This window comes from Ailuropoda melanoleuca, chromosome 10 (assembly GCF_002007445.2).
Source record: "Ailuropoda melanoleuca isolate Jingjing chromosome 10, ASM200744v2, whole genome shotgun sequence".
In the NCBI taxonomy this organism is placed as follows: domain Eukaryota; kingdom Metazoa; phylum Chordata; class Mammalia; order Carnivora; family Ursidae; genus Ailuropoda; species Ailuropoda melanoleuca.
In genome coordinates, this window is record NC_048227.1 from 97,276,841 (window position 1) to 97,291,092 (window position 14,252).

Below are 14,252 nucleotides of genomic sequence, written 5' to 3' on the forward strand. Positions count from 1 at the left end.
AGAGATTTGACCAGCTCTTGCAGTTTTTAATAATGCTATGGTATGTTGAATTATGATCTGAATATAATGGTATAATGAGATAGCTTCATAAGCTTTGAAAGCTTCTCATCTTAGGAGTCCCAATCAATGGAGGAATGCTGAATAACCTGAATGATAGGATAAGGAAACAAACATAGTAGAAGAGAAAGCAAAGCTACAGCTACAGTAGTTCCTAGAGAAAAAATTTAGTCCAGAAATCCACCTATAGACACACAGAATGTGAGTGATAGCAGATATAAAAAAAAAAAAGTCATAGATTTTATCTCATGGATCAACAATATGGTATAGGCCATCTCAAATATTGCAATGATAGATAATCATATAACAGAAGTCTAGTGTCTAGAGCCTAAGACATGTTAGCTTTAATACACCACACTCTTCAGGAATGAAATAAGAAAATTGGAACATGTTCAGAGATGAGCAACTAAGAAGGTGAAAGAAGTTAAAATTCTTCAATATGACAAATGGTTGAAGTAACTGCACATAGTTACCTGAGAAATAGAAGACTCAGAGAGGACAAGATAGTTCTCTTCACATACTTGAAAGGATGTGAAGAGGGAATTGGATTTATTCAGTACAACTCCACTAATTAAAGCCAACAGGTGGAAGCTACAGGGAAAAGGATTGTAATCCAACCAAAGAAAAAACTTTTCTAAGCCTTGAAATACAAGGACTTCCTTGTCGCTGGAGGTCTTGCATGTTCAAGCATCAGCATTTTGCCTCCATGAAAGGGAATGTGGCCAGAATTCGGGTGTAAAGATTTGATGTTTAAGGAATCAGAGCAAATGACTTTCTATAAGGATCTTACGGCATACTGCTACAGTGAAATATTAATATGCAGTCCATGAGAAAATAACTCTTTAAATAAATTTTCAGAAATGCTGCTTATCATATTTTGGTCATGGGGACTGATACTCTATATTAACATTGTAAAGGCTTTGAAAAGTCTTTGCGTGTGTGTGTGTGTGTGCGCGTGTGTGTGCCGCATTTAGTTTTACATATATGTTTGCATTTTGTTTTTTAAGCTGAAGTTCTCAAACATATCTGAACACAGACCCAATGTTTCAAAGGATGCCTGGTAGCATCTCACAGAATGAAGTTTTCACCAAGCAGTTTCAAAGCCCACTGTAGACCATAAGTGCCAGTTAAGCACAATTATTTTCAAAATCCAATGTCTTACTAGAATAAATGGCAACATCCGTTTGTCCCAGCTATTAACCAGAATTCATAAAATTGATCATTGATCTCTTAGTCTCACTCATTTAAAATACATGGCCTAAATACAAACAAGAGACTGAAACTTGTTTCCGTTTGTTACAGAACAAGTTGTGTTTTGTTTGGGTTTTTACTTTTGTTTTGCTCTGTTTTGAAATTTGCCACTTTCTGGCTACAATCCTGAAGGGGGAAAGTGTCTATGTAGCTTTGGGATGTGTTTTCACTGATTTAAACTACACATTGCTAAGAATAAGTCTCATAATTGGCACATTTTTCTGTTTTGAATAAAACATCTTTGAGGAAAATAGGTCTCTTTTAAAAATCATCTATGCTCAACACAGAGATGCATGCCAAAAAAGTTGAATAATTACGATCTTTCTTGTGAAAGAACACAAGACTGGAAACCAGGGAGCCTGGGTTCCAGTGCCAGGCTGACGATAACCAGCTATGTGAGCTCCACATCCCACACCAGTGGCTGCAGAGGACATCTTCCCAAGTAGGACATTTCTGGTCTCTTTTAACTGCCAACAAAGTGGGTTTTGACTAATCACCCCATTCACACTCTGGGGACTAGCTTCTCCTAGTGAACAACAAAAGTAACCACGAAAGCTTCCTTTTGTGAGAGAAAAGACTTATTATATTGAACAAAATAAACACACATTAAGAGTAGGAGGAAGCATATGGCACAGAAAGTCTGTATCCTTTGAACTATCAGATTACGTCACCTCTCCTTGAATTCTCCTGAAGTTTGACCCCTTGTCATACTCTAGATTCCAATATGTCTACTCAGGCAAAGGAGCTTTGAAAAAAGGGATGAATTCTATATCATTGAGGTAAATGGTGAGTTTTGTCTATTAGGCATCAGCTCTCAGTTTTTTGTGTGGCTTTGTTTTTATGATTCTGTAGTAAGGAAATCGTGAAGCCTATTGCTGGCTAAAACTCTGATCAGCATCAAAAGTACCCAAGTCTGTTACTGGCTTCAGTTGCAACTTTGGATGGCATCACAAATAGGAAAGAGAAAACAGAAGTGGAAAAAAGTGGCTGCAAAAAGCAAAAATAAAGATATTGATCTATCTTTCCTCAACCAATACTCAAGCCTGTCCCTTCACCTTTCAAGACCTCCATTTCCTTCCATAGAATGATGACACTGGTTAAAAAAAAAAAAAAAAATCCTTTAAATTCCCTTCAGGGGTAGGAAACACACTCCAGTCATTGTGTGGATAGAGATTATAAGTGCCTCAAATAAACTTCAGTTTGAATCTAAAAGCTTTTCAAAACTTTATTGTTCAAAACAGGCTAAAAAATAGCCCTGTTTCCAACAGGAAATCCTGTTGATTTCCTGAAAAAAATAACAGTTCAAAAAGCTGTTGACGAAGTTGGAGAACTGAAGGTAGATTAAAATAGTGTATCGATGTCAAATGTCAAATTTCCTGAAATGTATAATGATGCTGTGGTCACGTCAGGAAAGAAGCTCAGACTTAGGAAATGGCAGGGAGTTGCAGGTTTCTAAAGGAGGTATCTCGGCAAGCAAGCAGGTTTGGCACTGCTCCATGGGTACCAAAAATGCACCATGTGTCTCAATGGACCAGAGAAAACAATGTACTACTCATGGCACTGCAAACTGCAGGAGCAGCGGCACAGGAGCCCTGGTTCCCCATCCCTGTGTCCCATGGTGCAACACAATGGGCCCAGATTGTCACTAAGCACACAGGATTGCAGCCAACTGAAGAGCCCAGAGCTAGGGGTTCAGCACCTTTTGTAGCAAGTGGTAAGCAAACCAATCCTCTGTCCTAGGAGCAAGCAATTCCAAAATGGTCGTGCCGTGGTCCTCCTGAGGTCAGGCAGCAAAGGTTCTTAATTGACTATGTGACCATGGGAAGAACTCAGAGTCAGAAGATAGGCCTTGTCATACAGTTCAGTCAGCAATAACATGTAGGGATGCTTGGAGGACTGTCTTTCCCAATAATTTACCTGTCAGCTCAACATATTTTTGGCTGAACTCAATTTTCATATGCACCCCATAGCAATTTGGATTAAACATACTGATAGGGGCTAGAACCAAATCTGTTCTATTTATTTCAATCAATAGTTGATTAGACTTATCCATAGAATCCCATCCCAGGATGAGGACAATCTATAGTATTAACCTCAGCCATGCACCCCAGGATCTATGTTCAACTGAACAAGTCCTAGAGAGGGCTAATAGGTCTTATTTCCAATAACCATTTAGCTTTCTTTCTTATAGTATGCATGAATTGTACCACCATACTATTGATATTAATTCAAATGCAACAAATTAATTCAATCATATCAACAAGAATATAGCCTAAATCCCAACGATGATCCATTTACAATCAGAGAGTTTAGCCTGATCTGTTGATCTTTTATGGCTTGTTACATTTCATTGGCTATGGTAGCTAAAGGATAGGTTCCTGACTATCTCTACAGTGTGGAATCTGATGGTGGGGGACAATTTTCACACTGCTACACAAAAACAGGAATCCACGTATCCCTCAGGTCAGACAGCATTGGACAGCCCTCTTTATCTGGGGGCCTAACAAAGGGAATGCAATCCAAGGAATGGTGTCATTGCCAAAAATTTCAGGGGACAAAGAAGAGTTAACCAGCAGCCCCCGACCGTGCCCAGTAGAGAGCTATCCTGTGCCCCATTCTCTCCACATACAAACATATAACTGACGGGACAGGTCACTTTAGTTCAGAATTTGTCAATAAATTTTATTTGGATCACCATTACGTTAATTTGGATAATCTGTATGGGCAAGGTCATCAAGTAGTTATAACGTTGATAGCCATACATGGCATAACCGAAGAACACTCAGGTGTCAAGAGAAGCATATGAATTGGTATGAGCCTAAAACAAAATCACATCTATCTGTACATTTGTACATGGGCAAAGGGCTTCACATTTAGGAATTTTCTTTGATAACATCAGACACCATAGAGTAACTCAGGGCCAGCCAAGCCCTTATGAGTTTTCCTGATCCCACAGCACATAGACTTACACAGCAACAGTCAGGTTGGCAGTCAGAGATCTTCTTGTCTCAATGAACCATGTGATTATTTTGCCAGGTTGTAGAGCTAGAACTTAGACACAAAGAGAGGGTTCATTATTTCCCTCTCCCAGCACCTCCAGTGTTTAAGGAGTTCTTTCCCCAACTGAAGCAGGTAATGGTACCAAGGAGACATGAAGGGGCTCTCCTCACGGAGGCTTCCTCCCTCTATGGAGCTCGAAAGCACCCTGGGGCTGGGGTGTTGGAACAACCTCCAGGATCATGGGAGGCTTAGGTCCTCAGTCAAATTCAGCAGATTTTCTGATTAACTTTCAGACTCAACAAATGCATACATTGGTAAGGTACCTATTATTTCCAATACCTGAATGGTGCAATTGTGAGACGGCCTTTCTGGTGGTAGAGCGCCATAGTTCTTTTCTCTTTACTGTCTTTAGGATCCACTTTTGAGTTGTAGCCCACATTGCTCCCAAAATTTTGACTTGGGTGGCTGGTTCCTGTATTTTATCAGAATTAACAAGCTTTCCTGGGCCTTCATATGAGTTCGTATCTGCTAACTTCATTAGGGCTTATCACGATAATATCATCAATGTAGTAGGACCATTCACCAACAAAAAAATAGATTTGTTCTGTGTGTCAACCTACCTATTGGTGGCAAATATCCTGAGAGTTCAGGTATGACCACTGCAGCACAGTAGTGTTCTGAAGGCTCAGCCAGGTGAAGGATCTGGATCTTCCAGGGGGTAAAGAAGTTGAGAAAAAGACAGGATAGGTGCCATCATGGGCAATTGCTTCAGTCATAGTCACAATTACTGGAATAGCCAGATTGTAGGAGCAACGACTGAATTCACTTGGCAATTATCCTGCATAAGCCTCCAGATTGCCTTAGATTTTTTCACCATCCTCACAGAACTATTATACTAAGATACTGTGTTTGTCATATGTACTATTACATTCAAACTATGATTTCCTTTTCTTCTCCTGGAATTCTAAATTGTTCCTTTTATAGACCATGGAAGGGAGACTGAAGTGGAGCTGTGATCTGTTGTCCGTGCATCTCCCTCATCACCCACCTCCAAGAGGCTTTACCATACCAGGAACATCTCCCTTGGACACTATGAGCCTACACAGAACAAGCCTGTAAATTATCAATACCAATCACACGTTCAGTCTTGGGAGCAACAAAAGTGGTGCATAATGAGGGTCCAAACCGTCACTTCCTTTCCCATTTTATTCTGTTTCAAATCTGGCTAATTGAATGTGTAGTCCTCGCCTCTCAAGAGAACCTAGCATGTTAGTCATTCAGGTACAGATATCCAAAAAAAAAAAATAAATATATAAGTAAGTAACTTTATATTCTCCCCTTCCTACCTTTCTCCCCTATCCCATTCTGCCCTTCTGAGGGTATGAGGCCTCTGATCCCTGCTGGAAATGAAAATACCTTACTTCATCCTTTATCCTTAAAGGTTTTCAAGTCATGATACAGAAATGCAGGTCAGGCAGTAGAGGTCCTGAGGGAGAAATTTACTCTAAGGCAGCCACGTGGCTTCCTAGTTCCTCATTCGATGGAGATTGGTCTCCACAAAGGAATCTGGTCTTACAGGAGCACACAGAGCTTTCTTTGTATGAACTACTAACTGCCCCCTTGGGGCCCATTGTAGCCTTATATGTGGACTGCGTTTCTTTGGTGATTATCCCATCAGCCTCTACTTTGGTATCCCCCATGTTAAGAGCCTTATCCCATTGCCTGACAGTTTAGAGGACATTGGATGTTCCCATCCTGGCCTTTGTCTTAGACAGCAGAGACTGCCTGCTTTAGAGAGTGCTCTCTTTATCCTGGGCATCTAATGCCCAAAGTCAGCCAGCTTCCAGCACAGGGTCTCCCACCAAAAAAAGTGGTAGAATTCTCCACCTTGCAGGGAGGGGGTTGATATTAAAAGTGAACCAGTCATTCTCTGGATGTGGGATCATAATCAGGCTATCATTCTGTTCAGGATAGAACAAGTCTAGAGTACCCTCAGCCTTTGAGTAGCTTTCTCCATAGGGTTTCATGGGATTTTATTGGCCTCAAGAAAGTCTCCCTGGTTTGGTCATAATGTGACCTTTGAAACAGAAATACACAATAGCAAACCTCATTGTGGGGCATGATTCTGTCCCAGTTAAATGATCTAAACACTGGCTTAAAGTATGGGGTCTCCTGTAAGATGGTATAAGTGCTTTGTTCACTAAGAGCATGACCTCCCTAACTCCTTCATCAGCCACATGTCTGACAGTTCCTTGGCCTGTTGGTCAAAGCACTCCTGGATATCCCTCTTTTCCCTCTTACTCTGGGTTTATATCTTAATATTCATTATAATGCCCACTATAGAGGGCATTTGCCCTCTAGTTGTTTCTAATCTTTTTTTTCCTTTTATTTTATTTTATTTTTATTTTTTAAATTTTTTATTATGTTATGTTAGTCACCATGCAGTACATCATTAGTTTTTGATGTAGTGTTTCATGATTCATTGTTTGCATATAACACCCAGTGCTCCATGCAATACGTGCCCTCCTTAATACCCATCACTGGCCTATCCCAATCCCACCTCCTCCCCTCTGAAGTGCTCAGTTTGTTTCCCAGAGTCCATAGTCTCTCGTGGTTCATTCCCCCTTCTGTTTACCACCCCCCCTCCCGCCTTCATTCTAGTCTTGACTTAAAACTGGTGAAGTTGTGCTTTCCTCCCTGGTGGGGCTCAGAGCGCTCTCTTAGCCTCCTAGTCCAAGCAACAACCATGGCACCATTTGGGCAATTGGTTAGACTTGATCCCTCACCATTCAGCCCCCACCCATTGACTTGAGTCGCATTCATCAACAGGGAGGACAGGAGTGGACAACTTACTCCATCTTTCTTTACCACTTTTGCCAGAACATTTGCTACCTGGTCCCAAGGAGTTTCTTCATATTCTCGAACCCAGTCCATGAGCCCTTGCCTTTTCTCTTCCCAAAAAGTCATTGTCTATCTTCACATCTTGCTCGTGGTGCCAGTTTGGGAAGAACCTCTTAGAAGGTGGAGAGAAGTAACCAGATTCCAAAGGAGTTGACCGAGCAAGCAAGCAAGTTGTCTTGCCACAACTCTTCAGGTGCCAAATGTAGACTGAAGTCAGTTTAGTACTCACAGCACAGCAACTGCAGAAACTTTAGCATGGCAGTGCCTCTTCTGCCCCCAAATCCCACAGGGCAGCATGATGGGACCAGATGGTGGCTGCACACACAATGGGTTGTGTCACAGTTAAGGAACCCAGAGCTAAAGTCTCAGCCCCTTTGGAGGCAAGTGATAAACCAACCTCCTTAGGAACAGGCACTTCACACAGTGATCAATGCTGTGGTCACCTTGGCCTACTTAATTGCCTATGTGAGCACCGCAGAAACTGTTGCAGGCCAGAGAACAGTCAAGCCTTGCAGTTTGGCACAGTCAGCAAGGATGTGCAGGAAACCCAGGGCCCATGGTAGACTGCCTCTCCAAAGTGGTGCTTCTGATCTTTCTATTCCTTATTCTTAGGAAATATATTGAAATATGTAGTGATTAAAAGTCAACTGAGTATCAAACAGTTCTGTGAGATAGTGTGTGTGTGTGTGTGTGTGTGTGTGTGTGTGTGTGTGTGTGTGTAGAAGAGAGAAAAAAAGAATAGAAAGCAAATGATAAAACAAATGGGATAAAATGTTAATAGCAGGTGAGTCTGGGTAAAGTGTACACAAGTGTTCTTTATGCTATTCTCATTCATGCACTTTTCCTGAAGTGTGAAAATTACCAAAATAAAATTAAAGGAAAAACCCTCTCATCCCTTTACACTGACTCTATAAAAACCTCCTTTCCTTTTCACCGAAAACTATAGTAACAATGACAGCAATGATTACTTGTTAATTACGAAACGTGTTTCTTTCCCACAAGTCTCCTGCCATAGTTGAAAATATCAAGCCACATTTTTATGTGTATGGACAAATGTCACGTTATTGCTCAAGGTACATGCCAGCTTTACAGTGAAAGAGGAGGGTGGCAAAATCCCTGTATTTCAAATAGTTTGCTTCAGAAAAAAAAAAATCCATTCATTTTGAGAACTAGATGAAAAATAAAAATATCTTCATCTAGAAATAAAGAACCTGAAAGGTGTTGCTAAGAGAGACACTGCTTTTCTTTTGAAATTCTTGTCAAGCCGTGAATAATTTGAGGAGAAAGAAGGTCAAGAGCAGAGAGGGTTAAGGGATTTGGATTAAAAATGTATTTTTTCAAGGATGCCAATATCAAATATCTCTTTGATGACTAGTGTATAATTTTCATTCATTAGTGTGTACAAATGGAACAGCATATTTATAATGATCCGAGAGATTATTCATAATGAACCAAGAGATTAATTAATGTCTTGACATTTAGGAAAAGCTCTGAGGGTTGCAGGTGAAAGTACTCTGAGGGCCCTCAGGACAGTTCTGACACACAGATGATGCCTGATAAATGTGCCCTGCGGCCCAATTTGAAATGCTCACTGTCTTTGCTCTTTCTTCTTTCAGCTAGAAAATCTGGAAGCAGAAACTGCTCCATTGCCCTAAGTGGGTCTCATGCCATTCAGACCCTCACTGAGCTTCGAAGCCACCATCTATATGGAAACAGATCACTGTAAGAACCTTTGGGAGGCTCTAGTTTCCTAGCAAAGGGCCTGCTTCTGAGTCATCAAAACTTGATCCTCTGTGGCCACTCCACTTTGCACATGTGAAGGACATCTCCACTAAGTCAAGTGCTGGGAAGGAAGGACTATACCACACTCGAGAGTCCAGCTTGTGTACATAATCATGAGGAAGATGCCCAGTGGGACCAAAACACACTGTGGTATGTGAATTGAGATTGTCATAGAAGATGGCCTTTCTGTGTGTAACATTTTGTTTTCAAGTAAATATTTATGACCTCATCAAAGAAAAACCATCAATGTAAAATTCAGCATGGTGACATGTAAAGTAAGTGCTACCTCTGTTCAAAGGACCCCATGTGGAAAGCCCAAGAATGTATCTAGTCTTCTGTAAGAGATACTTTCTCTGACTTTATTTAGTCTTCTGTAAGGAATACTTTCTTCTATTTTTTACCTTTAATATTAACCTTAAAATTATCTTCTGATTAAGACATCATTTCCACCTTCATTTCTTGGTTTTGTATTCTTTTTAAGAATAACATCTCTTACCTAGCTCCATCATTGCAAGGGAAGAAATTAACATGAAAGTTAATGTGAACCGCAGTAATGTGTCAGCTGCAGAAAGGTCAATTCTCGTGCTTTGCAGGTACTTCATGCGAGATTGTCCATTCTTAGGTTTTCAGTGGTTTGCTCCCTAGTTTTAACTGTGCAATTCCCGTCTTTAATGTAAGTATTCATAAAAGGTAATAGTGGACCAATGAGCTCAGTCCTTCATCTGTGGAGGAAGTCAAGCATTAAAATGTACTTATCTTCATTTCTCGGTAGTTTCTCCATACTGCACGCTCCCTTTGCATATTATTTTATCTTTTTTTAAAACTCTTCTCAGCACACTTATGCCTTTTGAATCAATGTTATAAAATGACAGATTTTTTGTTGTTGCCGATTTTCAAAACAGTTTAAGCCTTTCTAAAAACATGGATCCAATAAGCTTAATCTCAAAAGAGAAAGACTTAAATGACCATAGATAAAAAATGGTTAATCTTCTTTTCAATCCTGTGGAGTTACTTGGACATGAAATATTAACAATGACCCAGGAATATTTTCCTGAAGATTGTGTTTATATAATGTCATCACCAATATGTTGGTCTTTTTGATCTTTGCTAAATGTCAAGATTTTCTTTGTAAAATGTCAGTCTTCTAAGCAATTTCTGTAAGACAACTCTCCTCTTTGACTGGTTTTCCTTGGTATAAAATACAGTAGAGATTGGGCAATCACCCATTTTATTTGATCTATGTAGACAGTCAAGTCAGATGGCCCGTGCAAAAAAGCCCTACACTTTGAACTTTTGTCTGTGTTGATTAAATGAGTCACATTATAGTTAACCATGAAGACATAGCAGACAACAGGGTGCCAACCTCCCTTATAAAAGTATTTTTAAGCCTACAAGCTGCCAGGAGACTCACTATCACAATTTGTATCTGTTCCTCAATATAGTAAGACACAAATACACACCAGACATCCAAAGGCAGTGTTTCAGGAAGACAGCTATCTTGGATCAGAATAACTAAATTTACTGTCTCAGATCCAGGTGGCTGTCATTATGTGGACCCAACATATGTATCCACTGGATGAGAAGAAAACAAAAGCCAAGATGATATTTTATCTTGAATCTTGAATCTTGCAGTCTTACGTTGTCTCTAATAATCTCTATTTCTCAAATATTATGTCCCAGAATAGATATGCATTATTTTTCATTTTTTTTCTGATCAAAGTAATTTAAACCAGAGCCTTTAGAAGCTGTAGAAAGTTAAATAAATGCATTTGTGTATAAATACATATATGCATATATACACTATTAGAGCTTCCACAAGTAAAAGGATAATCCAAATGAAACACAATAAAGGAGAATGAAATAACTGTATGTAAGTCACTAGGGACGAAAATTCTTGCCTTTAATGGGCTGTAATAACATGCGTTCTCTCAAGAGATGATGCAGTACTGCTTTCCACTCATAAGGATATTTCTCAACAATCATTTCTGCCTAACGACCAGCTCTTAGTTAAAATATTCTGAAGTAAATAATAAATATGTTTTTCAATATTTTTCTTTCAAAACCATGATCACTAATTTGCTAGAACTGCCTTGCTGTTCCATGGCAAATAGGGAAGTGCCAGGCCTGACTCAGCCGGATGAGCTAAAGTTCCTTATGAAATCTACATATAAAGAAAATGTAATGTTCTGCTTTGTTCTTCCTTCTCATTTCACCTTCCCGTCCTTATGGATAGGATTTCTTCTGGTTGGGCATTCCAGTGAAGCAGATTATAGATGTAAACTAAGGGTAAGACATAGTAGCTTTAGCTTCTCAGCTTCTCTACTAGGCACACATGCTCCTACTATGGCTGTGCATTTATAGCCACAAATACTCTCCTTTTCATAGAGATATCCACGAATAAGAAACAGGTGTCTTCAGGAATCCTCACTGCCATTGCAAAAGCATCAAGATTTTTGCCTAGATTTTCAACATACTTCTTTTTTCATGAGCCATATGACTTCGGCGAAGGGAAAGGATGGGAACAAACACAAACCTTCATCAGTGCCTTGGCCTAACCACTGTATTTTCCCTGGTAGGAGATGCTTCAGGATCATAGTGACAGAATATAGCATCCAGATTATATTTAAGACAACTGCCATTAGAACATTAGAGCCTAAAGTGACAAGTCAACTAAGGGTCTAGCTTTGTGTCGTCCAGCCAGCAGGCAGTTGAATTTAAATAGAAATAATTTCAACCCAGTCATTGTTCACCACTGAGATCAAACTAAAACCACCAGGAGGTGTGTACGTTGCTAGCTGTTCAAAAGTAAGCAAAACCAAATGGCAAAACCTTAGTGTGCTATGGTGCGTGGCAAATATTCAAGCTCTTGTCATGTAATGCCTTGGCATTTTTTAAAGGAGGCTGCAGATAAGTCAAGTTCAACTTAGTTTACCTAATCTTATTGTGTCCTAGACCCTTGAGTTACAAATATAAGGACCATTGACGCTGAGGTTTTAGGATTATGAACAGTGAACTGAGGGTGGACTGAAAATGCATCCTATAACAAGGTGCTTTTCAAATAACATTGAATAGCTGCATATACATTTTGAAGGAATTTTAAAAGCTCACAAAAAATTAAAATTGAATATATCAATCTTTGAAAGCATGTCTTGACTCAAATATATTCAGAGAGAGATTAATTTTTCTGGGGCTCTTCCCATCACGTACTTAATGCAACTATACTTTTTTCAACTCACTTTGCACTTTCTATAACCTTGTATGAAGTGAGAACTCCATTAAAATCTGCATTTCAAATTCACCTAAACTTTACAAAGCTGTAGAGGAGATTGGACAATTACTGCTTCCTCTGCTCTTTGAGAGGGGTTCAGGTTTACATTTCTTAGCCAACCTACCTAGAAACCAGTGCTTACAACTCTCACGACCCCATGCCCCTGACCCCACACCTAGAAAAAATAGCCCTGTGATTTCATGTGGTACAAGGGGTGAGCTCCTTCCTTCTCTCCCAACCTCCAGAAACTTAGTTAAGTCTCTGATCCATTCACATCCAGAAAAGTACCCCACCTGCTTGAAGACAAAATAAAACTCTATGATAATAGTTTAAGATGTTCCTAGACGGTACTACCAGGTCTGAAACAGTGCAAAAGTTTTACTATTTATTTGGAAAAAATGAATTAAGAATCAAGTGGAACCATAAGGGGTAAGGAAGAAGAGTGTTTACTCGTTTTTATCATTCTACCATCAGAATTATTTGGCATGATGCTTCACTACCACTCAGAGGAGCTGGTTGGCATTACCACTTTTTATGCAGAGATTGTTTCTAAAAAGTGTGCATTTTTGTAGAGCAGGTAGTGATCTATTCAAAGTTTCAACGTTCTTTAGAATATATTAGACGAGAAACAAGACCTTATAGCTTTGTGTTTCAGTAAAACTTCTATATACTTGTAGAAAGAGCATAAAACAGTCCTATGTCATATAAAAATTGCCTAAAATTAATCGTAACAGCCCCAAATGTTTCAATGAAAGCATAGATATGCCTCGATTTTTCAGATGATGTGTCTTCAGTTTTGATTTTGAAAGAATGGTAATATTAAATATACGTCACGAGGGGAGATACAATTTTTGCAGGAACTGAATTTGCCTCTATACATCTCAATGATTGCACACCTCAATGATTTGTTGTCATTCAGAGCTATCTCATGAGTCACACATAGTTTGCTTCTCACCCTACAATTATATTCATGAAATCTAAACTAGGGCAACTAAAAAAAAAAAAAAAGTTTATTGCTTAAGTTCCAACTAATAGTGCCGCATTGTTAGCAATGTTTGCATTACCTATACAGAATAAATGTATATTGGTCTTATGGTTTCAGAGAAAGAACACAGAGGTCTTTTTGGGGACAGCAAGGAAAATTCATCTTAGTATTGTCCTATGCCCCGTAACAGGCATGTTTAGCAACAAAAAAAAATCCTCCAGGAAAAGATGTACTTTAACATTATCTACAACTTCCTTCTTCTTATTTTGCTACTTGATTTTTGAAAGAACCTGAATCTTGAGAACAGGTTCTCATATTTCCTTCCAATTCTCTTAAAAGAAATTTCTGTTGTTTTCTTTCCCATACATAAATGTTTTATTCAATTAGCATTACCCACTAAAGCTAGAAAGTCTTTAATGAATACACAGGGTTACAAAATGCCAGATGGAAATGCAAAAAGAAGTGATTCAAACAGAGGGCGACATGAGAAGAGAAAGGGAGGGAACAGACACTGTGTTTCTGAGAGCCTGGGTAAAATTGAGCAGTCACATACACTGAGCATGAGTGAGCTTCGTTAATATAAGCACAGTAAAACTGTTTGAATTCATGATTCCCAGAGAAAAGGGAAAGGAAATCACATTTGTGTGACCTGATGAATGAGGTTTTACCATCCATAGTGGAGGGGGAAGCAGATGAATCACCAAGAAAAACAACAATTATTTTTCCCCATTTGGTGGAGGGAAGCAATGTCCCAACACCACATGATATTTGCAACATTTGTATGTCTCATAGGCTCTCCTTTCTGTGGTTCCCTCAGAGATGGGCTTTGGGATGCAGAGATACTTTCCACGTTCCACATCTGGTCATAGCCATAATGTCACCACCCCATACTGCTATGACATCAAAGCAACCAAGCCTAGAGATCAGCTGGTGCCTCTCAGAAGAGACCAGAGTCTGCAAATGCCTGCACAGATTTGGCTCCCAGGGACATTCCCAGTTCTGAGTTGG

At 39.5% G+C, this 14,252-nt stretch overlaps 1 protein-coding gene across 1 annotated transcript in view; it reads left to right on the forward strand.

Annotated features, from left to right (window-relative positions):
- The window catches only part of OPRM1 (opioid receptor mu 1), a 70,574-nt gene extending 60,668 nt beyond the window's left edge, over nt 1-9,906 (forward strand). The window contains exon 4 of the mRNA XM_034669349.1: nt 8,826-9,906. Within this exon, the coding sequence (XP_034525240.1) occupies nt 8,826-8,864 (39 nt within the window). The 3' untranslated portion in view covers nt 8,865-9,906. The remainder of the gene's footprint in view (nt 1-8,825) is intronic.
- The last annotated feature ends 4,346 nt before the right edge of the window (nt 9,907-14,252 follow it).